The 23,919-nt window shown below is 38.1% G+C and overlaps 2 protein-coding genes across 3 annotated transcripts in view; one reads left to right on the plus strand and one right to left on the minus strand.

Annotated features, from left to right (window-relative positions):
- Positions 1-4,217: 4,217 nt before the first annotated feature.
- LOC127546408 (transcription initiation factor TFIID subunit 4-like) lies at positions 4,218-19,227 on the minus strand. Its single transcript, XM_051973535.1, has 4 exons — positions 19,212-19,227; positions 8,301-8,947; positions 7,800-8,142; positions 4,218-7,684 (listed from the first exon to the last, which is right to left on the minus strand). Exons 1-4 carry the CDS (start codon positions 19,225-19,227, stop codon positions 7,287-7,289), a joined length of 1,404 nt encoding a protein of 467 aa, XP_051829495.1. The 3' UTR covers positions 4,218-7,286.
- Positions 8,362-23,919, plus strand: part of ANKRD11 (ankyrin repeat domain containing 11) — a 324,097-nt gene continuing 308,539 nt past the window's right edge. The window contains exon 1 of one of the 2 annotated variants that reach the window (XM_051974765.1): positions 8,362-8,479. The gene's annotated coding sequence lies outside the window, so the exon portion shown is untranslated. The remainder of the gene's footprint in view (positions 8,480-23,919) is intronic. The other variant, XM_051974767.1, reaches the window with a different exon arrangement.

Raw genomic sequence — 23,919 nt, forward strand, 5'->3', positions numbered from 1 at the left:
CCTTTTAATTTTTCTGGAAAAATGAAGAAAATATTTCTCAGCTCAAAAAGTTCTTTCTAAACTTCACTGATATAATAAGTGCTTAAAAATATTAAATTGTTAGATAGTGTTGAATCTTTTAAAAACTGAATAAATAAATTAATAATAGAATAAATGAATAAACTTTTCACTGACTGTAAGGGGTTAGATCAAAGACAATAGGCCTTTCCAGACCTTTCTTAGGGAAATGGATTAAAACAAATCAAAATCAAACAAAGAATGCTTCTGGTCATGTTTAGATTGTGGTCTTCCCCATCCCTGGACATATTGGACTACTGACCTTTTACCCCATTTCCAGGTATTGATATGATCACAGGGAGGAGTCCCTTTTCTGTTTTTGAGAAGAGTGGTAACTTAGGAACTGAGTAGTGAGTATTGTTTTGGAATGTGAAATTCAAATTGTACTGTGACATATCTTTTACCTTCTTCAAGATTCCTATAAACATTACCTTAAATAGTCTTGAGGCAGAGAGTCTGTCTCAAGGGCATGGAAGGACTATGCCAATTTGGATCTTTCTCTAATTAAAGTAAAAATTAATAAGCTTTTATTAAATACCTATTATGTTCCAGGTACTTAAGTGCTGAGGAGATAGAGAAATTTGAGAATACAGTTCTTAATCTCTAGAAACTCACAATTTCATTGGGAAAAGATCTGTAATTGTTATATATATAAACAAGATGAAAACATAACTTGGAAATAATCAAGAGCAGGAAGGAGATTCAAAGGAATCCAGTAAGGAGGTACCTCAGGTATAGAAGGGAGAGTTCCAAGCCTGGGAACAGCCAGTGAAAATAAATTGAATTAACGAAATTAAGTGTATTGTGAGAGGTCAGAGATACTAGATTTTGGGTTACATGCAACAGAGTAAAGTGAAAGAAGATTGGAAAAATAGGAGAGGAACAGAAATATCTTGTGCATAGAAAAATGTTCAAATAAATAAAATTGTTCCTGGCTGGTTTATGTCTAAAATGCAAAGTCCCATATTAATATATTTTGTCTGACAGTATGAGCCAATATGAATGACCCATTCATTCAGTTTAAAAAAACAAACAAACAAACAAAAAACTCAGCTGGGGCAGTTTTATGGTCTTTATTAATTACTTGAGTTTTTACTCCAAATGAAAGAATTGATTTTAATATAGCCATAATTTTGCCTGGGCCCTTGTTTACTTGAGCAATTTCTCCCCTCCCCCTTCCCTTCCTCCCCATTAAGACTACTGAAAAAAAACTGGGATACTTTTGTTGTTCGCTATCAAGTTTTTCCTACAGGGAATTCAGGCAATGTGTTTTCCTCAAAAGACCCTTTGTGAAATGCCTTGTCTGTCCTGCTTTGAAAAGATTTGAGTCTATGGACATTCAGGGTATGATGTAAGACTGAGCTTTTAAATCGGTGTTTTGAGTACTGCCTGATTCTTGGGATTGTTTTATAAAATACAAACAAATTTGTCTCTTGCTATTATCATGGCACCTATTGTTCTACGATTTAGTTTAATGTTTTAATTCTATACATAGATTTTTAGATTGTACCCTGCATAGGGTACAATTTTTTAAATCAGATAAACATTAAAAAAAATCAATCTAGAAGACTTTTGAAAATTAAATTTCTGATTTTTATTGGTAACAAAAAACTGAGATGATTACCGAAAAAATATTGCTTTAGTAGATGTTCTGATAGTGGAGACCTTGTGTACTAATTACAAAAGAGATGTTAATTATATCAAAGAGAACTTAAACTTGATTTATTTTTAAAATGGAAACAAATTACCAATCTCACAAAATAGCAGGCTTTTATCTATAGAAACATAATTCTATAGATTTAATAAGAATTCCATCCCTAGATTTCTGAAAGTAATTTTTCTAAGTTGTGGAAGGATGTCAGGTTATAATTATACTAGATAATAAAGTGGAATCAGAAGAATTCCAGTTCCATTTTGGCATCAGACTACAAATGGCTGTGCGACTCTAAGTAAATCATTTAACTTTTCTCATTTGTAAAATAAGCTGGAAATAGCAAGCCATTCTAGTATCTTTACCAAGACTGAACAACAAACAACAATTTTCCCTATTCTCTTATTCCTCTGATGATGAATTTTGAAACTCTTCATGATATTGTAGAAAGGTAATTTTTCAAAAGTTTCCATGGCTATGAAATTCATCACCTACAGAATGTCTGAGCCTCTTTGAGAGCATAGCTGGGATAGTCCTTGGACCACAGCCTGACAGTCCTTTGCTGCGTCCCTATCAGCTTTTCCAGTTTCATGGGACCTGCCAAAGTTCCAGCTTTGCTGACAGCTTCAGGACCACTTTTATTTTTTATTTTCAAAACATATACATGGATAATTTTTCAACATTAACCTTTGCATAGCCTTGTGTTTCAGATTTTTCCCTCCTTCCCTCCACCCGCTCCCCAGATGGCAAGCAATCCAATGATATGTTATACATGTTAAAATATATGTTAAATCCAATATGTGTAAACATATTTATATAATTCTCTTGCTGCACAAGAAAAATCAGATCAAAAAAGAAAGCAAATTAGTAAGAAGACAAAATGCAAGCAAACAACAAAAAAGCAAATATTATGTTGTGATCCACACTCAGTTCCCAATCCTCTCTCTGAGTGCAGATGGCTTTCTTCGTCACAAGATCAGTGGAACTGGTCTGAATCATTGTCCTATAACATTGATGTTGTCCCATACAGTGATCTCCAGGTTCTGCTCATTTTATACAATAACGGAGTAGATAGTACTTTAGTGAAAGAATTCACACACACAAATAAATGGCTGCTTATCTTGACTCCATTTTCAGTGACATGTGACACTTTGTGGAATTTCTGGACTCTGATCAGCTGCTTGCATGTTATCAATGAGTCTTCAGGAATGGCTGGGAGAACTGTAACCTTGGAGAACATGTGGTCTAGTGAGATGGAAGAAACCTGGGTGAAGTCCATAAGATCCTGAGTTTGAAGTCTATTAAGTGACTTAAGTCTTAGCTTCTGGGGGGAAAGTGGATATAACACTTGTACTGCCTCTCTTCCAGTGTGGTTATTAGGAAAGTACTCTGGAGATTTTAGAATGATAGACAAAGGTGACACAATTTTACTGGTGGCCTTGGAATAGCTAATACACCTTATTTTTTTGAACAGTTATTTGAGAGTACAGTTGATTTTTTAGTGCATACTGATAATAGCCTTCATTTGCTCTTCTCTGCATATTACAAGGACACATGGAAAAGAATTATTTTTGAAATATTGACAGAATTCAATACTAAAAGTTCTGAGTTGACACTCTTGGAAACACTGGAGCCTTGGCACCAGTCAAAAGTGCTGCTGTCCCATTTGTGCTTCCAAGGAGTCACTTTTAGGGCAAAGAAAATAGTAGTCTCCACAGCCAATTCATCTTTGGCTTAGTTACAAATTTGGGAAGAGGTTGAACAAGGCTTTACAAAAATTTCAACTTATTTGCCTCTAGTAAACCTAAGCAAATCTCATTACTTTGAGATAAAAGCTATTTCAAATTTATGTTTTGCATCTTGATTTGAAATCTTAACACAAATTAATATTTATTTTTTAAGTTTAGTTTTTTTAAGTTAAAGAAGTCTTTTAAAAAATTTTTAAATATTGATCAAGGATGGACAGAAGCAGCTACACCCAAAGAAAGAACACTGGGAAATGAATATAAACTGCTTGCATTTTTGTTTTTCTTCCCGGGTTATTTATACCTTCTGAATCCAATTCTCCCTGTGCAACAAGAAAACTGTTCGGTTCTGCACATATATATTGTATCTAGGATATACTGTAACCTATTCAACATGTAAAGGACTGCTTGCCATCTGGGGGAGGGGGTGGAGGGAGGGAGGGGAAAAATCGGAACAGAAGTGAGTGCAAGGAATAATGCTGTAAAAAATTACCCTGGCATGGGTTCTGTCAATAAAAGGTTATTTAAAGAATAAAAAAAAATAAAATAAAAATTTTAAATATTATTTGCTACAATCAGGGTAAAGTGACTGCCCAGGGTCACAAAGCTTCTAAGTGTCTGAATTCAAATTTGAACAGATTCTCCTAGCTCCAGGGCCAGTGCTCCATGTGCTTGTTGATCAATTTCTACTGTTTTCCACTTTATTATGAAAGGGATTGAGAATAACAAGATATAGTTTTGTTGTACAGCTATAGAAAGCAAACTTGGGTGTTTAATAAATGTTAGTTTATTGAATGGTTTCATACATGGCTTGGAAGAGGGTATAAATAACTTAAAATGCTCTAACTGTAACATGTACTTATTTCATTCTGAGTAACATTGTAAATAAGTTCAACAAACTTCCCAGTCCATTAAAGTAAAAAAAAAAAGTTTTATTGCTGTCATTTTTTTTTTTTTTTTTAATACCAGGAACATTTCCTCATATTCTTTCCCCACCTCCACCCTTCTCAGTCAAAAGAAAAACATGCAAAAACAAAGCTGTCACTACTTTGGAAATTGTTTAGTGGTTGCCATTATACCCCCAGTGAAAAACAATGGAATTAAAATGAATCCAATTAGCATTTTTTCCACTCACTTATCTAAAATTGTTACTTGTTTGGTGCAAGTAGGCAAAAGTGTTTTATCCTCAAGCTTTTTTAAGATTACCAGAAGGTGGGAATCACTTTTTCTTGTGGGAGGAGCCTTGAACAGCAGGCAGGCAGTATCCAGAAATGATCTGTTGTAGTTTTTTTGTGTCCCAACAGCCTGGCTTGTTGAATTGAACCAAATAATGGAAGTGGGGGCCTCTTCCCCACTTACCTTCTTTTTCTCCACTTCCTCTGCCCTTCTTTAGATAAACATACAATTCTTTCCAATGAACACAAGTTTTGACTGGGATTTATGAAATTGCTTACAGGATTTAGGATTACTTAATACTTTGTTCTATTTTAATCCAACCTGAAAAGAATGTTTTTAAAGCCTACAACTCTTTATTATTCCACGACTTATCATTGTCTATATTCCCTTTTGAGATATAGATCACTTCATTCCTGAGGATACACATTCCTGTGTGTCTCCATTAATCTTTCTTAGAGGATGTACCCCCTGAAGTGGAGGATTTCCTTAAGTCAGCACTCTCTGGGGAGGGAGAGAGAGCTGAGTCATTATCAGCTGGATTTTAAGTTTGGGGGCTTTGTGTGAGTTTGGGCAAATTGCTTAACCTGCGTTTTAGTTTGATCATATTTAAATGAAGATATTGGACTGGATGACACATAGTCCTGATTCTAAGACTCCTGAATACTCCTTCCTTTCCATTCTAAATATGTCTTTGAGTAAAATAAAAAGCACATTCTTTACTTGTCTCTTAACATGAGTTTAATTTTTATTTTCAAAGCCTTGCGTTTATATTACATAAGTGAAGGGTATTGCTTCTGAATAATTCTTTCAAGACTCTGCTCAAGAAGGTAATTTCTGTAAGAGGCCTTTTCTGGTCTTCACCTAATCTCTGAGGTTAGTTTTACTTTCCATTCCCTAACCAAGTATTTTGTTGGTGTGAATTTACTTTTGGCTTTCCTCAGAATGAGAGCTCCTTGAGGGCAGGAAGCTACAGTGTCTAGAACTTCAGTGCTTAATTAGTGCTTGTTTAATTCAGTTGACTTTATAGATTTTGAAATTTGCTTGAATAGATATATCTAGCAACTAGATAACATTTTTGTAAATCACTTTAGAATATAATTTCATTTGATTCTCCCAATTGTAGGAAGCAATTGAGAAAACTTAGGCCAGTGACAGAGACCTAACTTGTTCAGCTATCAAAGGGTCTGAGGTCAGATTTCAAGTCAGAGCTTTCTGAATCCATGTCTAGGGAATTGTCTTATGCATCACACAGCAGTCTCCAATTCATACTTTATTCATACTTATAACTGGATGTTTTTTGCATGGTGAAAGGTTATGAAGAACCTATGATCTTTCATTATGTATATTGTCAATAAGTTAAATGAAAAATTTATACACACAGAGCATGTCACAACTTGTGTTATTTATATGGAAACTCTGAAGCCAAGAGAGGTTAGTCTATTCATTGATATTCACACAAAGAAGGGAGGTAACTAGTAAATAGTAATTACTTTGCTCAAAGTTTTGTCATCTGTAAAACGGGGGTTGGGAGTAGGTTACCTGATGTAAAGTCTTTCAATATTAAAATCTTATAATCATATAACCTCTAAACAGACTGGCAGCCAGTGCAATCCATCCTAGGACACATGACCTTCTTCTAAGTCCTTCACGTGTACAAGATTGGGAGGGGGGAGAGGAAGGAGCTGGGTAGAATACTCAGCATTTAGAAGAAGTGGGATACAGCTCTATGCTTGGGTTCTAGAGTAAATGGTATTTTGGGGGTAAGGGAAAGGTTTTCTATTGTCTTTTTATCAGGCCAGTTTCTCCAGTTGCCTTCTCCTCATCTAATATTCAAAGCTAGTATAATTGGAAAGAGCAGGAGGCTCCTATGCTTGGGGTTCTGGTTCCAACTCTATTTAGTATCTAAGGCTCTTCATCATTTTGTCCCAACCTCCTAACCAAGTTTAATTGCCCATTGCTGTCCTTCGGGTACTCCATTTTTCAGCGTTTGTGCCCAAGGTTCTGCACGTATTCCTTCTTAGCCTTCTTCAATCAAGCCGGGGTCATCTCCTACAGGAAGCTTTCCTTGGCTCCCAGTAGTTACTATTCTCTAAGGTTCAAATAACCGAGCTCAAGCGGTGTATTCCTTTACCTTCGGCCACACCTTCGCCCTCCCCGCTCATTCGTCTGTTCCTTTTCTTCCTTTTTTGACTCAGCATCCCTCCCAAGTGGCCACTTAAATGTTGGAACGATTCCTAGGCAAGTCACTGCCCAGTAACACCAATTCTAGTTTTTCATCATATTATTTGTACTACTCTTTCCCTTTCAGGATTGTGGGGAAGCGTTTTCAGAGCACTAATATTTCTTTAAAACAACCAACATTGAAGTGCACCAGGGACTTCGGCTAGAGCTAGGGCCCGAGAGGAAGTCTGGATGGCAGCTCTTTCCCTTTAAGGGACCTTTTGGCCAACGAGCACTTATTGAGACCCCACTCTATGTTGCGAAGGGCGATTTTTAAGAGAGATGAGAGAAGAGGCTAAAGCTCCCATTTCTGAAGGCTTTCGGAGATCTAAAAAGCAGAGGGTCTTTAACTTTTGGCTGTGAGCACCAGACCCCACGCCGGGTAGTTTAAAAATATTTTTTAAAATGAAAATGCACGGGATTGTAAAGGAAACCCTTCAGAGGGGAGCCCCAAATAGTCTCCTAGTCCAGGGCAGGCCTGGCCCCGCGCTTCGGCACTGGCGGGGGTGGGGCGGCGGGCGAGCCGCGTCAGGGGCGGCTCCCTGAGCCCCGTGTTTACGCGGCGGGATCCAAGGACGCTCCTCCCGCCAGGAAGGGCCGGGCCTGGGCTGGGCTCCCCGGAGGCCACCCGGGGATAATGCAAGGACAAGGCCCGCCGTGACCCTAGCGGGATTGGGCGCTCGGCCCTCGGAACAGGAGCAAGGGAGGTCGAGCCATAGCCCAAGCCAGGTCAGGCCGTGTAGGGCCAAGGAGACGAGAATCTCAGGGAGTTCCGCTCGAGAGCTCCTCCGCTTCAACTGGAGCCCTGTGCTGCTCTCCCGATCATTTCCGGCATCTAGAAAGGACCAATCATCAATGAGAAACATTAAAGAACCACCCAATGACTAATTCGGGCTGGCAGCCAATCCACCGATCTCCTTCTCGCGCGCCCACCCTACGTAGTTACACACCGTCGAAAACAGCCGCGACCAATAGTGCCTTTTTGTCCCGCCTTCTGTCTGTCCTCTGGGGGAGGGGAGGGTATGCCCATTTCCCCACTCCCGCCCCTTTGCCCCCTATTAGCGCACTTCCTCCCCGACGGCGTGACGTACGCAGTCTCTTGTGCTCCGTCCGGCGGGCCAATCGCGTCGGCGGACACGGCGGGCCAATGGGAGTGCGCGTTTCATGTGGGTCTGCGGCCGCCGCAGCCGCCGCTGGGTCCTGGAAGTCAGAGGCCGCCTTGGAACTGTGCGCTATGGATCGGGAGCCCCAGGCGAGGAAGCGCCGCCGCGAAGTCTGCGGCCAGACGGCCCCCTAAGAAAGCAGTCCAGCCCCTCGTCCCGCCCGCGTCCGCCGCCCCCTCGCCGTGGGCCGTCGTTTTAGGGGCGGGCGCGCCTCCCGCCCCGGCTATCCCGGCCTCCGGCGCTTGATTCTTACCGTCGTTGACTCCCGGGGAGGCCGAGGCCGGCGGCGACGGCTCGTCGTTCCCGCGGCTGAGCGGGGCCTTCGCAAGCGGCCCCCGCGGCAGACGCGGCCCCTACGGCAGACGCGGCCGGGGCTTCATGGGAAGCGGCCGCCAGGCTCGGGCCTGGCGTCGCTGACCCCGCTCGCGCCCCGCGCAGCCCCGGCCGGAGCGAGCGGCCTTCTGGAGGTAGGAAGGGGAGGCCTGATCCGGGCGAGGCTCGGCGGGCGGTGCACGAGCCCTCCCTCGGGGCCCACGGGTGGGGGCGGGGGCGGGGAGCCGGAGCCCAGGCCCGGGGGAGGCGGTGGCGGCGGGAGCGAGCAGGCGGGGCGTGGGAGAGGCCGCCGCGGAGCGGGCCTGAGCCCGCGGGACGGGACGCGAGGACGACGACGAGGGGGTGTGGTGAAGGCCGGGCAGTGGCGGCGGCCTCAGAATCCCCGGGCCCAGCCTCGCCGCGGAAGCCACCGAGCCTCCGCCGGGGATCCCAGGCCCATTGGGCAGCGCCGCGGGAACCCGGGAGCTGTTCACGGGAGACGGCTGGGGCTCCCGAGGGGGTGGGGCCGGAGCGGCGACCCCGAGCAGGGTGGGCTCCGGAGCGGGGGAGGGGAGGCAGCGCCAGGGAGGGGGAGGAGGCCCCCGGAAGGAGAGCGGGGGCGTCTGGGGGCAGCGTCGGGAAAGGGGGAGGAATGCGGGGTAGCCAGCGTCGGATTGTGCGTGTATGTTAGTGCGCGCGTGAGTGTGTGTGTGTGTGTGTGTGTATGTATGTATGTGAGAGAGAGGGGGAGGGGGCAAGGGGCTGGGAGCTGCGGAGCCGCCGCGGTAGCGGCTCCTACAGCAAATCGGGCTTCAAGGAACAATGTGAGACGTTGCTTGAAATGTTAATTTCCGTTCCTCATTTCATCATCCCCTGGCTGGGTGGTGTGGTGTGGTGTGGTGTTGTGTGGTGTTGTGTGTGTGTGTGTGTGTGTGCGCGCGCCTGCCTGCGTGCGTGTGTGGTCGCTTTTGCTACCACAAGTCAGTCTGCTAGGGATTGGATTCTTTTATTATTGTTTTTCTCCTTGCTTTTTTTTTTTTTTTTTTTTTTTTTTTGAAGAGCCGAAATTATTCTCGCTGCTTGCATTTCTTGTAGTTCTGTTCTAGTTGCTCTGCCTCTGTTTTGTTTTGTTTGCGAAACACATTAGTCTTAAAGTATTAACTTGTACTGAGTTCGGAGGAGCAGATCTATGGCTTTAATAAAGAATACTTGCATCATAAAGACTTGGTGAGCTGAAAACCCTGTGTAGATAAGGCCTCCTGAGGCCTTGGTGCAAGTGTGAGTTTACCTATTGTAGAATAGTTTTTTTCTCATGTGAGTGTTGAAAGCAGTGATTTGAACCCTGTGCTAAACATTCCTTGCCCTTCTCACTTTCTAGAAATGAACTATAGTATTTAGAATTTTCCTACCTTCCTTGATCATAAGTGAAAAGCTCTGGTTGGCCTTGGAGGCAGAAAAACCTGGATTTATGTCTTTCCTCAGACCTATAATAACTGTGACAGTGGAGAAGGCATTTAACAGCTCTGGGTCTCAGCAACTTTCTAGGACTAAATTACAAAGAATTTCCAGTTGATCATAGATACGGAGTGGAACGCTCTGTTGAAGATTTTTTTTCCAACTTTGTTTTGCAGATGAGGAAACTGGGGCCCTAAGAGGTTATAACTTGCTCCAGGTCACAAAAGTAATAAGTTTCAAAGGCAGGACATAAAGATAGAAAAATCAGTTCTCAAGGAGGTTTTGTACTTTGCCTGGACTACTTATATGGGGGAAAAAAAACCCCAAAATCTTTTCTGGGAGAAGACAAGACAGTGAGCACCTTGGCATGGGGCAGAATCATGATGGCCTTTTTGTATAGGAGTAGGTCCTTGAGCTGAGCTTTGTAATTGAGGCCTTTTTACAAAGCCAGGCATAGGAGATTACCTTATGCAAAGTGGTATGTGAGGGGTAACAAATCAGCCAATTTAGCTGAGCCATGGGAGTTTGTGAAGAGGACTAATTCAGAGTGAGGGCAAAACCTTTTTATTCCAAAAAAAGGAATTTGTATTTCTTCCTAAAAACTGGTAGAGCTCTTTTGGAACTTTTTGAGTACATTTTGAGTAATGATAATGATCAAGAACATTGTTTTAAGAATATTAATTTGGCACTTGGATTCACATTAGTGTGGAGATGGGAGAGGCAAAAGAAGACCAATAAGGGCCCAGGTAGTGTTAGTATATGGCAGAACTGGAATCTGAACAGGTTTCTGGATTCCAAATCTAATGCTCTTTTCATTATACTGTTATTCCCTAAATTAGTAGGGAGAGTTCCATATATAGCATTTCCCACAGGAATGAAATCCAGCTTGTGTTGCATTTTTCCTTCCCCTTCCCCCCAGGGATGCGATCTATGATTATATCAACTTTTTGGAAGAGGTGCTATTGCATATTCTTGGTTTGGGCAAATTCATTCAGTGATGTAATTTAGATCGTTCTTAGAACCCTGAAGTCATTTGTTTGCTTGGTTATTATCTGCACTAATATTCTTTTTGATCCATTAGATCAGTTCATTAGAATATTAGTAATCTTGGAAGATCTATTAATTGTATTGTGAGAGTTGCAGAAGCAGTCTTAGGTTGCTTTCCAATTTAAAGGTGGAAAATATTTTGTTCACCTCTGATTCTCAAACTTGAATTGAACAGCCATGTCCTTAGTCCTCTCTACATCCCTTCCCCCATTCTGCCATTCTGTTTCTATATTTTCAAGATTTAGAACAAGAACTTAACTATGTTGAAGATAGGTCGAGAAAGGAAGAAAGGTCAAGTTGGTCTTTTTTTCCCTTGACTTTGTGCATGTCTAGTGAATATTTAGTGAAAAGCTACTCAAGATAAATTCTGTAATTTGATCCAAACCGGAAAAAAAAATTTTTAAGTGAAATTGTTTTTCAATTCCTTATTTGCTGTTCTGATTGTGTGGCAACTGTTTAACTTGGAGTACAACTGTCACATGTTTTTCTATAGCTTTTCTGTTGACTAGCCATGTTAATCACACTGCCTTTCATCTTACTAAAACCAGATGGGCCGCTTATGACTAGTGGTTGTCATTTTTGCTATGATTATCATGTTGACATAGTGACAAATAGAACTTTATAAAAATTTAGTTAGAAAAGGAACTATGCTACATTTGACAATAATATTTATAAAGCTTTGTATGGTTTGGGTTTTAAAGCAGTTGTGACATATTAAGGTTATGTTTCATCACTAAGAAGAAGATACTTGTTTTACATATGGGCAATGAGCCCATCATCAATTAAATAATTAGAATTTATCAGTAAATGCTAGTTCAAAGAAGAATCTTCATCAGTTGCCAAAATACAAATGTTTTGGTCTGTCCATTACTGCAGATCATTCAAAACGGTCATTTTAAGGCTTTTTTTAATATTAAAATATGTACCAGTTAATAGTTGCATAGCAAAACATGATTTTTCATTATACCAATGTCTGCCAGTTTGTCATTGTCATTAAAATTTTAAAATACTTTTTATGTGTTCAGTGTATGTATATGTATACATGTCTTCATAAAACACATGTTGCCTATTTAGGGGTTTGAATTGAAATTTTGTGAACCTTCTTCAATCTTATCTTGAAACGTGTGCATCTTATTTGGTGTCATCTTAAAACTTGGTTGGCTATGTGCTTGCTAGTAGTAGAGAGGCTCCCTCCACAAGAAAATGGTGAATGTTGATAAACAATAGGCAGTAGGGCACAATTAAAGATTCTTCAGCAGCAGAATGGCATGGGTAGACCTATATTTCAGGAAGAGCATTTTGGGAGATGTTTGGAGGTTAAATTGGAGGAGAGAAAAAAATAGATCCAGGGGAACAATTAGAAGATTTGTCTGTGAGAGAAGTGATGAAGCTTTGAAGTATGTAGGTGGCTTTTTGAGTGAAGAGAATGGAAGACTGGTGTCACACAGGTAGAATTTGCAATAATTGTCACCTGAAGGGAGATAAGTAAGGAAGAGTTGCTAGCAACTAGAAAGCTATGAACTTGGGTGACTGGAGGAATTGTGGCACTCTCCATAGAAAGGAGTTTGGAGGAGATTTAAGGGGAAGATGAGTCTTTGGAGGTAGAGGACCACTTTCATGACTAGTTATTTGGTTAGTCGGTAAATATTTATGAAGTGCCTACCATGTGTCAGGCAATGAGCCAAGTGCTGGGCATACAAAGGCAAAAAACCTGTAAGGTTGCAGTCACTTAAATTTTCTGAGCACCACTTCAGTACTAAAATGTGGATATTAACCTCTCTTTTCTCTTACAGCTCTAGATTTTTTTCCTTTACTTTTGAGAGTCATTTGCTTAGATATAGCGATTGATCCTATGATGATCACACACTGAGAGGTGTGGAGAGCAAAAAATTCCTACTTTGTACCCTGGATGGTTTGAGATATGGGGCATACAGATACAAAGAATAAAATACAGTAGACTATTCCTATTGAGTTTGCATTGGAATGTACAACTATAATTATAAACTGAACGAATACAAATATACACAAGTTCGTTTGGTAAGGAGGACACCAGTTGTAATGGGCTGTGAAATCAGAAATGGCTAATGCAGAAATTCTTGAGCTCTGTCTTAAGGAAAAAGGACTCTTGACTAGTAGGTGAGGTGGAGGGAGTTTGTGCATTGAAGGCCTGGGGGCTGGCCAGTGCAGAAGCTGGGGCGAAGTGCTGGAGTGTGAGGGAACAAGGCCAGCCACTTAGGCCAGATCCGGTAGTGTAGGAGGAGGGTGGAAGGAGAGGTTTGGGCCTGGCTGTGTAGGGCCTTAAGTTTCTTTTATTCTAAAATCAATAGAAAGCCAATGGCCTTGATCTAGTAAGGGAGTTACATGGTCAAATTTGCAGTTAATGGAAATTAAAGAAAATTATTTTGGCAGCAGTTATAGCATGTACTGAAGGGAGAGAGATTGTAGACAAGGAGACCAATCTGGAGCTTATTCCACTAATCTGAGTGAGAGATGATGAGGATCTGAGATAAGGTGGTCTTTGTGAGTAGAGAGAGGAGGGATCAGATGTGAGAGATGTGGAGATAGAAAGGGCAAGATTTGTCAATTAACTGAACATGTGAGGTGAGGGGAGAGTACAGAGTTGAGAAAAATGCTGAAATTATGAATCTAGGATTCTTAACCTTTTTTTTTTATTTTTTTATTTTTTGGTGTCATAGATGTGTGATTCATGGGCAGTTTTTTGAAATTTATGGAGCTCTTCTCACAATTGTCTTTTTAAAGGCATAAAATAAAATTCAAAGAATTGCAAAGGAAACCAATTTTATTGAAATACATTGTAAAAAACCCATGTTCAAGATTCCAATTTAAGAACTTCCTGTTCTGGGGAAGATCTGCCATGTTTTGGCTATGTTGTTTAGGTTACTATGTCTTCAGGAAAATTAATTTGAAATGTCTATAAAATTGTTGATGCAGAATTGAAGTCTAAGAAGAAGGGGATATTTTTCATCTTGGAGTCATTAACATAGGAATTTATAGGATTGAATAAAATAATAAAGCATATGAAAGGATCATGTAAGGAACCTTGAGAGGAATCATTTGTAGAGAGGGGAAGGCATTTAGCCTCATCAAATGTTGCATTGAGCTCTTGAAATGGTAGGATTGAGAAAAGAGTATCAGACTTGGAAATTAAGAGAAAGATCATTGGTAATTTTGGAGAACACGGTTTCAATTTAATGATCACAGTCTGATTGTGAAAGGGTTGTGGAATGAATGGGGAGGGGGAGAGGAAGTAAAGGCAATGAATATAGACATCTTTTTCTTGGAGTTTGGTTATGATAGAATAATAATAACTTGAGGGGATGCTTGGGCCTAGGGAAGTCCTGGACTTCTAGTAAGGGACCAGTAATGGAGTCTGATACTTGGTGAGACAAAGGGGAGGAGGGCGGAGCAGTGGCATATGAAAGCTAAGTGAGCCAAGTAGGAGGATAATCTAGTTTCTGTACTAAAAACAAAGGACAAATTTATATTAAAGAAAAAAATAAATAAAAAAAGCTTGTTGATAAACTGAGTTCTGTTGTCTGGACATTATTAGGAACTTATATTGTAGAATTCTTTGTGTTGTTTGGCCAAAAAAAAGAAAAAAAGAAAAAAAAAGAAAGAAAGAAAAGTATAGCCATAGGATTGAATTTTCAGTCTCAAGAAGTTTACTGTTAAATCTCTTCTTTGCCTCCCCTTCTCTCCCCTCTCTCCCAAGAACAAGGTTGAATTCATTCTCAGGTTGATAATGTGAAGCATATCTAAAGTACTGTATCTTTACCATCTGAGTATATATAAGACTTAAGTTTCCAGGACTGCCCTTAACATTTGTGTAGTCAATTATTTTTTATTATAAAAATCAGTAGGCAGTCTTTTTTTTTTTTTTTATTTGTAAAAAAACCAGTAAGTACTTGTTAGCAGTTTAAAAATGAAATCACCTTATTTTGGATACAAAATGTTCTTATTGATAAGTTTGAATGAATTATTTTTCTGTCAGAATTAAGTAAAATTCAGAACTCTACCAATGCTGTTTTATTTCTAGGAAAAATGACATTTATTGAATGGTTGAAAAGTTGAGATTTTTAAAATGCTTTAAGAATTAGGGTATAATAACAACTTCATTTGAAGTGAAAAGGACTAGCCAGCAAAATGACCTCATTTTTGCTTTCACCTGATTTTCTTCAGTAGCAAGCAGACATCCTTGGATCCCTTTTCCTAATGGTGGTGGATTCCAGACTTGGACTCATTGTAATGATTGTTCTGGGATTCAGAACTATTTCTTAATGGGAAAAATAGTAGTTCTCTTGATTCATAAATTTGTCGTTAAGATTTTGTTTGGTTCTTTTCTTTAATGATATATCTAGAAAAGGTTAAAAAAAAGAAATTTCATTTAAATCAGGATGATAATGTAAACTTTAGATCATTGTGAATATGCTATTTGAACATGTCTAAACTAGTAATAGGGGGAGAAATAGAGGAAGAACCTTTTTATTACTCTTTTAAGAAATTAAATCTTGTTAGTAAGCAACATGCTTCTACATGTGGTTTTACATCCTGTAAAACAGGAAATAAAAATTAAAAAAAAAAAACAGTCCCTCAAAGATGAATTTCAAAAAGAATTAACTTATTTTTCTTAAAAATTAACATGTCTGGCTAATGAAAAGATATACAGAATTTAAAAAAGTGTCTCTAGTTACCTTTTGGAAACATTTTTTAAAACAGTAGACTTGGATATCTGAAAAATATGAAGAAGATTCCCGGGGTTTTGCTAAAGTCCCATGACAAAGACTTTTGATCATTATTTCTAGAATCCTTAGTTCTTTGACCATAATGCTATTTCCCTTATCTTGGTTTTGAAACTGACTTTTGCCAAGATTAATACATTAGACCAGAGTGCTAACATTGAACATTTTTACAGAAGCTTTTCTTGTAACAATGCCAGAAGAATTGTATCAATAAAATATTAGAATTTGCCATGTAATTTGAAACTGGGGGGGGGGGGAAGATAGATAAATCCTTTTGGGTTGTGGTTTAAATAATTTTCATCAGATGTAAGCTTTCTGGGATTTATGAGAGTAGTTTCTGATTTACCATGGTGAAGAGATTAGATCCCGATTCTTCCAAATTTGAGTTTTTGTCCTGTTTGACTTATTAAAAGAGAAAGCTATTTTGAAGGAATAACTTTAATAAAGATTAACTAATAACTCATTTCATAATGAAGTCTTGTAAATGATGGGGGAAAATCCTTGAATCAAAATTTAACTTTTGTAGTCTTAGATTCTTTAATTTCTGTTGGCTCAATTCTTTCTTGTTCAACCTTTATTTCTCCCCCACTCCCATTCCTAGAGAATAGGACAGAATCACATAGGGACAGTATCTGTGACTTCATTGGTAGAAGGAACCTTTTCCACTAATGCAGAGTAACACTTTGTCTCTGAGTTTACAGCCTTATAATGGTATGGGGAGAGGAGCCCCCATTGAGAAGTTAAGTCTAAACTCATGTAGCCTACATATGTGGAGGCAGGATTTTTGAATGGAGATAGTCTCGGTTCCTAGGCTACTCTGTCCATTTGACCACTCTGACTCCATGTAGTAGAATCTAAGGGTATTAGATTGTGAAAGAGGCAACGTTATAGAGGAGAAGCCAGAATAATGGTACAGTGCTCCCTGATTGAGGAAAGGACAACAATAGACTACAATAGAGGAGCCTCAGCTTTAAGATCAAGAGCCTTGGTAAATTGAGTTTTCAGCTCAAAGCTCCCAAACATCATCCTGAGAAACAACTGGGAAGAGGAAGCCCCTCTTAAAGAAGCAGATGCTCTTAAAAAGATTATAAGAACCATAGAGAAAGTTCTTGACACCAAAGAAATCCCTTGGCACTGGATCAGCACCAGAAACTTGATTTGTTGTGTGTTTTTTTTTTTTTTTGCCTCCCAATCCATTATTTATTTATTTTTAAGGATCTCAATATACCACATTTCTTTTTAAATTTTGGGTTCTAGATTCTGTCTCATTGATTCCTTCCTACCTACTGAGAAGACAAACATGTCATCAATTATATTTATGTAAAATTTTGTAAAACACTTGCATATTAGTCATATTGCAAAAAACAAAACAAAACAAAACACAAAAAGCTTCTCCAGAAACAAAGACAACCAAAAACCAAAGAAAAACAAGAAAATTATATTTCACTTTGCTCTTAGATTTTAGCATTTGTCTCTCTGAAAGTGAATAGTATTATTTGAGTCCTTTAGAATTATTTTAGATCATTGTATTACTCAGTATAGCCAAGTGTTTCATAGGTGATCATCATTATTATATTTCTGTTACTGTGCATGGGGATTGAATGTGGATCACAGCGCACAGTATTTTCACCTTTTTAAAAAAATTGTTTGCTTGTTTTTTCTTTTTCATTTTTTTCCCTTTTTGATCTGATTTTTCTTGTGCAGCATGATAAATGTGGATATATGTTTAGAAGAATTGCATGCCTTTTACCTATATTGGATTACTTGCTTTCATGGGGAGAGAGGCAGAAAAATTTGAAATGCAAGATTTTGCAAGGGTGAATATTGAAAACCATTCTTGCATATATTTTTTAAAAAAGTTACTAAAGAAATGAGGACTTTATGGCACATTTAACCTATATCAGATTGCTTTTTGACTTGGGAGGGCAGAAGTAAGGAAGGGAGGGAGAAAAATTTGGAACAAAAAGTCGTACAAAAATTGAAGTTGAAAACTATCTTTACATGTATTTGGGGAAAAAATATTATTGATGTAAACAACAACAAAAAAGAATTATCCAAGGAGGGAGAGAGAAAAGAAATGAGGATTTTATTGGAGAAACTTGCTATGAAATTTTTTATTTACTACTTCATTAACTTTTTAGCAAAATGTTATTTCTCTAGTGATGTGTTAGATCTAATTTTGCTTTTGTTTTGTCTGAAATTGTGATTTCTACCTTTTCCCTTTTCATATCAGCTGAAGCATAGTAGACTCTGCGCTAGTTCTTTATTTCAGTTCTATGTTTTTCTATCCCAAGTGTCTCGTGTACAACAAGTGTATTGTTGGATTCTGGTTTCCATTCTTTGTGCATTTCCCTTTTTTTCTTTCCCCTTGTTTATCCTTTCTCTCTCCCCTTTTTGCCTTCCTGACCCTCTTTTAAAGTCTGTTTTGCTTTTGATAGTACTTTCCCTCAGCCTGCCCTTTCCCTTTATCATTTCTTCTCATGTCTTTTATTCTCCTTTTTGTCTACCTCTTTGGATAAAAATATTTTATATGGAATGAGTAAATGTGTCTCTCTTTGAACCAATTCTGATGAGACTGAGATTCAAGCCATTCCCGGTACTATTCCCCCATATCCTCACCCTTATAATAGAAATTTTTTATTGCTAGTTTCTTTTATGTGAGAAAAATTCTCCCTATTCTGTGTTTTCTTCCCCTTATCCCAATGCGTCCCTCCTTCTTGCCTCTACATTTTTTTTTTTTTTTAAGATTATCCCAAGATAATCAACTCAGATCCATGCCCCTTTGTTTATGTAGACTTCTAAGTATGGTAATGATGATAAAGTTCTTAAGAGCTACATATTTCACCTTCCCATATAGGGAACTGTAAGTTCCGAGCTAGCTCCCTGGAGACCTCAGGTTAGGATAAGCAAAAGTTTTCTTGGTCTTTAGGGGGAGAAGTGAAGGAGATGCATAAAACTGCCACAAGCTCTCCACCAACCTCCCTTTTCCTGGTCCTGCTGCAAAGTGAATCTGGCTTATTTCACTCCACCTTCTAATTCCTCCAAGATTATCTGTACACACCGGAAGATCAAGGAAGCACGGAATAGTGAGAGGGGCCATTTTCCCATGCTAATAGAGTTATTGTCCAATAGGTAATTAGCTTTAAGTGCTAAGTTGTCTGATTCAAAGACACCTTTTAAGAGTTGCCAGTCCTTTACAGGGAACTTTGTTGAGTCTCTTATGATCTCTTTTCTGATAAGAACCATGCTTAAGTGAAGGAGCAGGTCAATTCTCTGAGAGTCTTCACATCTGTGAATCATAAACTTAAAGGAGTTGCAAAACAGCCTTCGAAGATGTTCCTTGTGCATTGGGAATGAAATAAATTGGTGACAGAGAGAAGAGGAGAGAGGTCAGAGAATGCAACTGCCTCTCAGTTTCCTTGTATCATCATCACCCTCTAACATGAAGAGATCTATTCTACAGGTCTGAGTTAGCCTCCAGCAGCCACTGGCAGGTGTTTGTCTTAATTCTTCTCAAGTCAAGTTTCTATTCAGCTCTGGTCACTTTTCATTAGGAATACTTGGAAATTTTCTATTTAATTGACTGCTCTTTTTTTCCCCCATGCCAGATTGTTCTCAATTTTACTTGAAGGAGGATTCATGGTTGTAATCCTAGCTTTTTTGCCTTCCGGAATATCATTCCAAGGCTTGTGTTCTTTAAATGTAGATGCTGCTAAATCTTGTGTGATCCTGATGACTTCCTGTCATTTGAATGGTGTTTGTTTGTTTTGAGCTCTGGAGTGTGTTTAATATTGTTGGGAGTTTTCATTTTGTGATCTCTTTAAGGAGGAAATTGGATTCTCTCAATTTTGTTTAATCCTCTTGATGTAAAACTTTGGGGCAGCTTTCCTTGTTAATTTCTTGAAAGATGATGTCTAGGCTCTTTTTGATAATGGCTGTTAGGCAGTCCAGTGATGATGATTCTTCTTTTTTTTTTTTTTAAATTTATTAAAGCTTTTTATTTACAAAAACATGCATGGGTAATTTTTCAACTTTGACCCTTGCAAAACCTGTTTTAAATTATTCCCTCTTCCCCCCAGATGGTAGACAGTCCAATACATGTTAAATATGTTAAAATATATGTTAAATCTAATAAACGTATACATAGTTATACAGTTATCTATCTTGCTGCACAAGAAAAATCGAATCTAGAAGGAAGGAAAAAAACTGAGAAAGAAAAAATGCAAGTAAACAAAAGAGGAAGAAAGAAAATTCTATGTTATGGTCCACACTCATTTCTCATAGTCCTCTCTCTGGGTATAGATGGCTCTCTTACTGAACAATTGAAACTGGTTTGAATTATCTCATTGTTGAAGAGAGCCACAGCCATCGGAATTGATCATCATATAATCTTGTTGCCGTGTACAATGATCTCTTGGTTCTGCTCACTTCACTTAACATCAGATTATGTAAGTCTGTCTTCAGGCCTTTCTGAAATCATCCTGCTGGTCATTTTTTACAGAACAAAAATATTCCATAACATTCATATACCAATATTTATTCAGCCATTTTCTAACTGATGGACAGCCACTCAATGTCCAGTTTCTTGCCACTACAAAAAGGGCTTCCACAAACATTTTTTGCACATGTAGGTCCTTTTCCCTCCTTTAAGATCTCTTTGAGATATAATCCCAGTAATAATGCTGCTGGATCAAAGGGTATGCACAGTTTGATGCTTGGGCATAGTTCCAAATTGCACTCCAGAATGGTTGAATTAGTTCACAATTACATCAACAATGTATCAGTGTCCCATTTTTCAAACATTACCTCCAACATTCATTATCTTTTCCTTTCATCTTAGCCAATTTAAGAGGTGTGTAGTGGTATCTCAGAGTTGTCTTAATTTGCCTTTCTCTGATCAATAGTGATTTGGAGCACCTTTTAATATGATTAGAAATAGTTTCGATTTCTTTATCTGAAAATTGTTCATATACTGACCATTTATCAATTGGAGAAAGGCTTGAATTCTTATAAATTTGACTCAATTCTCTATATATTCAGAACCTTTGAATGTAAAAATGTTTTCCCAGTTTATTGCTTCCCTTCTAATCTTGTCTGCATTAGTTTTGTTTGTACAAAAACTTTAAATATAATCAAAATTATCTATTTTGTGATCAATAATGATCTCTAGTTCTTTTTTGTCCAGTGTTTCATCTCCTCCATTTCTAAGTCAGTTTTTTCGATGAAATATTTGACATTTTCTTTTCCTATTTTTTTTAAAAATGTTTTTGCCTTGTTTTATTGTTTTGTTTATTGGAGTCATTAGCTTCTACTTGTCCAGTTCTAATTTTGAAGAAATTCTTTTCTTCAGTGAGCTTTTGTATCTCTTTCTATTTGTCCAATTCTTTTTAAGGAGTTTTTTTCAGTGAATTTCGTGCTTTTCCCATTTAAACAATTCTGCTTTTTAAAGTGTTACTTTCTTCAATGATTGTGTGTGTGTGTGTGTGTGTGTGTGTTTGCGCGTGTGCGCATGTGCATGGCTCTTGCCACTAGGCAAATAGGATATTTTGTTCAGGTTAGCACCTCTTTTACCCAACTGTTAATTTTTGTTTCTTAATTTTTTTTGCATTACTCTTTTCTCCTCATTTCTTTTAACTTCCAAGAAGTATTTTTTAAGTCAAATTGGTATTTTTCTTTTCTGGTTTTGCTTATAACTTTTTGCATTGCTGTCTTCTGAGATTGTCGTAGTCTTCCTTCTCTCGTAACTTATTATGATCAAATTTTTTCTTAGTTTGCTCATTTTTTTCAGCCTATTTCTTGACTTTTTAATTTTATGTTAAAGTTCAACTCTGTTTACCTTGAGGTGGAGAGGCAATATGCCAAACTTGAGATTTATTTCTGCTACTGTTTTTAGACTTAGTTGTGGGTTTCTGCAAGTTTTTGGGGATTCTAGGGTATTGTGATCCTGGGAGGGAGATGTGGCCATTGCTTTTGTTTTTATCAAAAAAGGGCTTCTGCTGCCTTATAATGTTCTCCTTGATCCTTGAACCTGTCATCTGATCCCCTGTTTTTCTGAAACCACCAATGTTTGGCAAGTTGTTCAGAAAGGGGGAATGTTGGAGTTCAAACTCCTTAGGTCCCTACTCTGCCATCTTGAGTATGTGTCTCATTCAACTGATCTGATTTATCAGTGGTAATAATATGAAAGAAGAGGCATTATAATGTTTTGCTGGATCTTTTTATCTAACTTCCTGCTGAAACCTTCCATATCTTTGTGCCACCTCCATTTTTAGAATGTGAATACCTTGAGACCAGGAGCTGATTGATCACTATCAATTTATATATTCTTCTGTTTGCTCATAGTAAGTTTTTAATAATGCCTTCTTAATTCATGAGCCAAAAAAAATCTTTTGATCATAGAATTGGTTAAGGACCAAGAACATCAATCTGATTCCTTTTGCCCCTATTTTTAGTCTCAAAAAACAGACTATGGCAATGGTGGGGAATTCAAGAGAAAGTTGAAAATAACAACTCTGGCCATTATTTTCTAGAATGGAACCATTTTCATTTAGGCCTCATATTAAAATCCAAGTAATCATTTTCTTGGCACAGTTTTTACATAGTTGTATAGCTAATTAAGGGCGCAATGTTTTTTATGGTTGGTGCATTTTTTAAAAAATAATTTTTAGTAGACCCTTTCTTTTTCTTAAATCACCTTAAATATCCCATTTATCCTTCTTCCTCCTTACTAAAAAAAATAAGACAAATAAATAGTATTTTCTTTTAAGAGAGGGTGAAAAAAAAATCAGCATTCTTAAGACATTGAGAGCCTGAAAATGTGCAGCTTCTACCTTCAGGGATCTTTCATATCCTAACCAGATAAATTGAGGGTGTCTTCTTGGACTTTTTCAATTTAGCCTTATTTTTATAATTCTGTTTCATTTATGTTTGATTTTTTTTTGATATATTGTTCTTTTCATGTATATTATTTTAATTATGTATATATTTTGTGCTCTGCATGATTCCCTCTCTCAGGTCATACATATCTATATTTTCTTTTCTGCATTCATCCCACGCAACATTTCTTATAGTACAGTAGTATTCCATTATATTTCTGTGTACTATAAATTGTTTAGTCATTTTCACAATTGACAGATATCTCCCTGGTTTCCAATTTTTAGTTATAACAAATAGTACTATAATAAATATTTTGGCAAACAACTACCTTTGAGCTAGACTTTGATTTGGCTTTTTGTTAGGTAAAATTGAAGAGGGAGGGCATTCTCCTTGTGTATAGACAGAATGTCATGAGCAAAAGTATAGACCCAGGAAAATATTGGTTATGTTTTGTAATTTAGTAATTAGCATATGATGGGTCCCTTATCCTCCTTTAAGATCTCTTTGGGATATAATCCCAGTAGAAACACTGCTGGATCAAAAGGGTATGCCAGTTTGATAACCACTTGGGCATAGTTCCAAATTGCTCTCCAGAATGGTTGGATTAGTTCACAGTTCCACCAACAATTATCACTGTCCCATTTTTCACATATCCCCTCCAACATTCATTATCTTTTCCTATTGGAACACAGGGCAATTGATTTTATAGATATAATAATGCATCTTAAGGCTGGAAAGATAAGTTGGGGCTTCCTAGTCTTGAATGTCAGCAGACTAAAAAGTTTTTACTTTGCTTGCTATACATTGAAATTTTTTGTGTAAATACACAACATAAGCCAAATTATACTTTTAGGAATATTGATGGTGACATCAAATATTGGGTGGATAGTATGGGGATATTATAGTCTGAAATGCTGGTGTCAAATTCATGTAGAAATGAGAGCCACTACATATATTGATTTAGAAAAAATTGTTGTTTTTTATTAATTATGTTTGATATTTTCTAATTATATTCTGAAGCTATACTTACAGCATATTTGACTTATCTCCTAGGTAACAAGTTAACTCATTGGGAGTGAAAAAGAAAGGGCAGATATATGCTAAGTAAATTTTTTGCAAAATGAGATATTTTGGGGAAGTTTTCCTATTGTAGAACAAAGGGGGAAAAATATTTTGGGCACTAACCTGAATTCTAATTTAAGTTCTATCAATAATGTACTGTGTGACCTTAGATAAATAACTTAATTTCTTTTATCTTCCATTTCCTCTTCTGTAAAATAAGTGAGTGCCCTGTGTGACCTTGTGGAGATAGAACTGTCAGGGCTTGGTGACCCGGAAGAGGGAAAGGAACCAGGAAAGGCTGTGATGGATGAAAAAGTCAGAGATAATTTCTGTGGCCTGAACTTCTCCTAGATTATTTCTTTCTTTTGAAGTGCTTGTGGCACTTTTATCATAGT

The sequence above is a fragment of the Antechinus flavipes genome, chromosome 2 (genome assembly GCF_016432865.1).
Source record: "Antechinus flavipes isolate AdamAnt ecotype Samford, QLD, Australia chromosome 2, AdamAnt_v2, whole genome shotgun sequence".
Classification (NCBI taxonomy): Eukaryota; Metazoa; Chordata; class Mammalia; order Dasyuromorphia; family Dasyuridae; genus Antechinus; species Antechinus flavipes.

What these genes read in the sequence shown, in the direction of transcription:
- LOC127546408 (XM_051973535.1), bottom strand. An exon ending in CGCGGGAACGACGAGCCGTC is followed by an intron (nt 8,143 to 8,300) that starts GCCGCCGGCCTC and finishes CTGCTTTCTTAG; the next exon opens with GGGGCCGTCTGGCCGCAGAC. An exon ending in GGTCGCGGCTGTTTTCGACG is followed by an intron (nt 7,685 to 7,799) that starts GTGTGTAACTAC and finishes GGTCCTTTCTAG; the next exon opens with ATGCCGGAAATGATCGGGAG.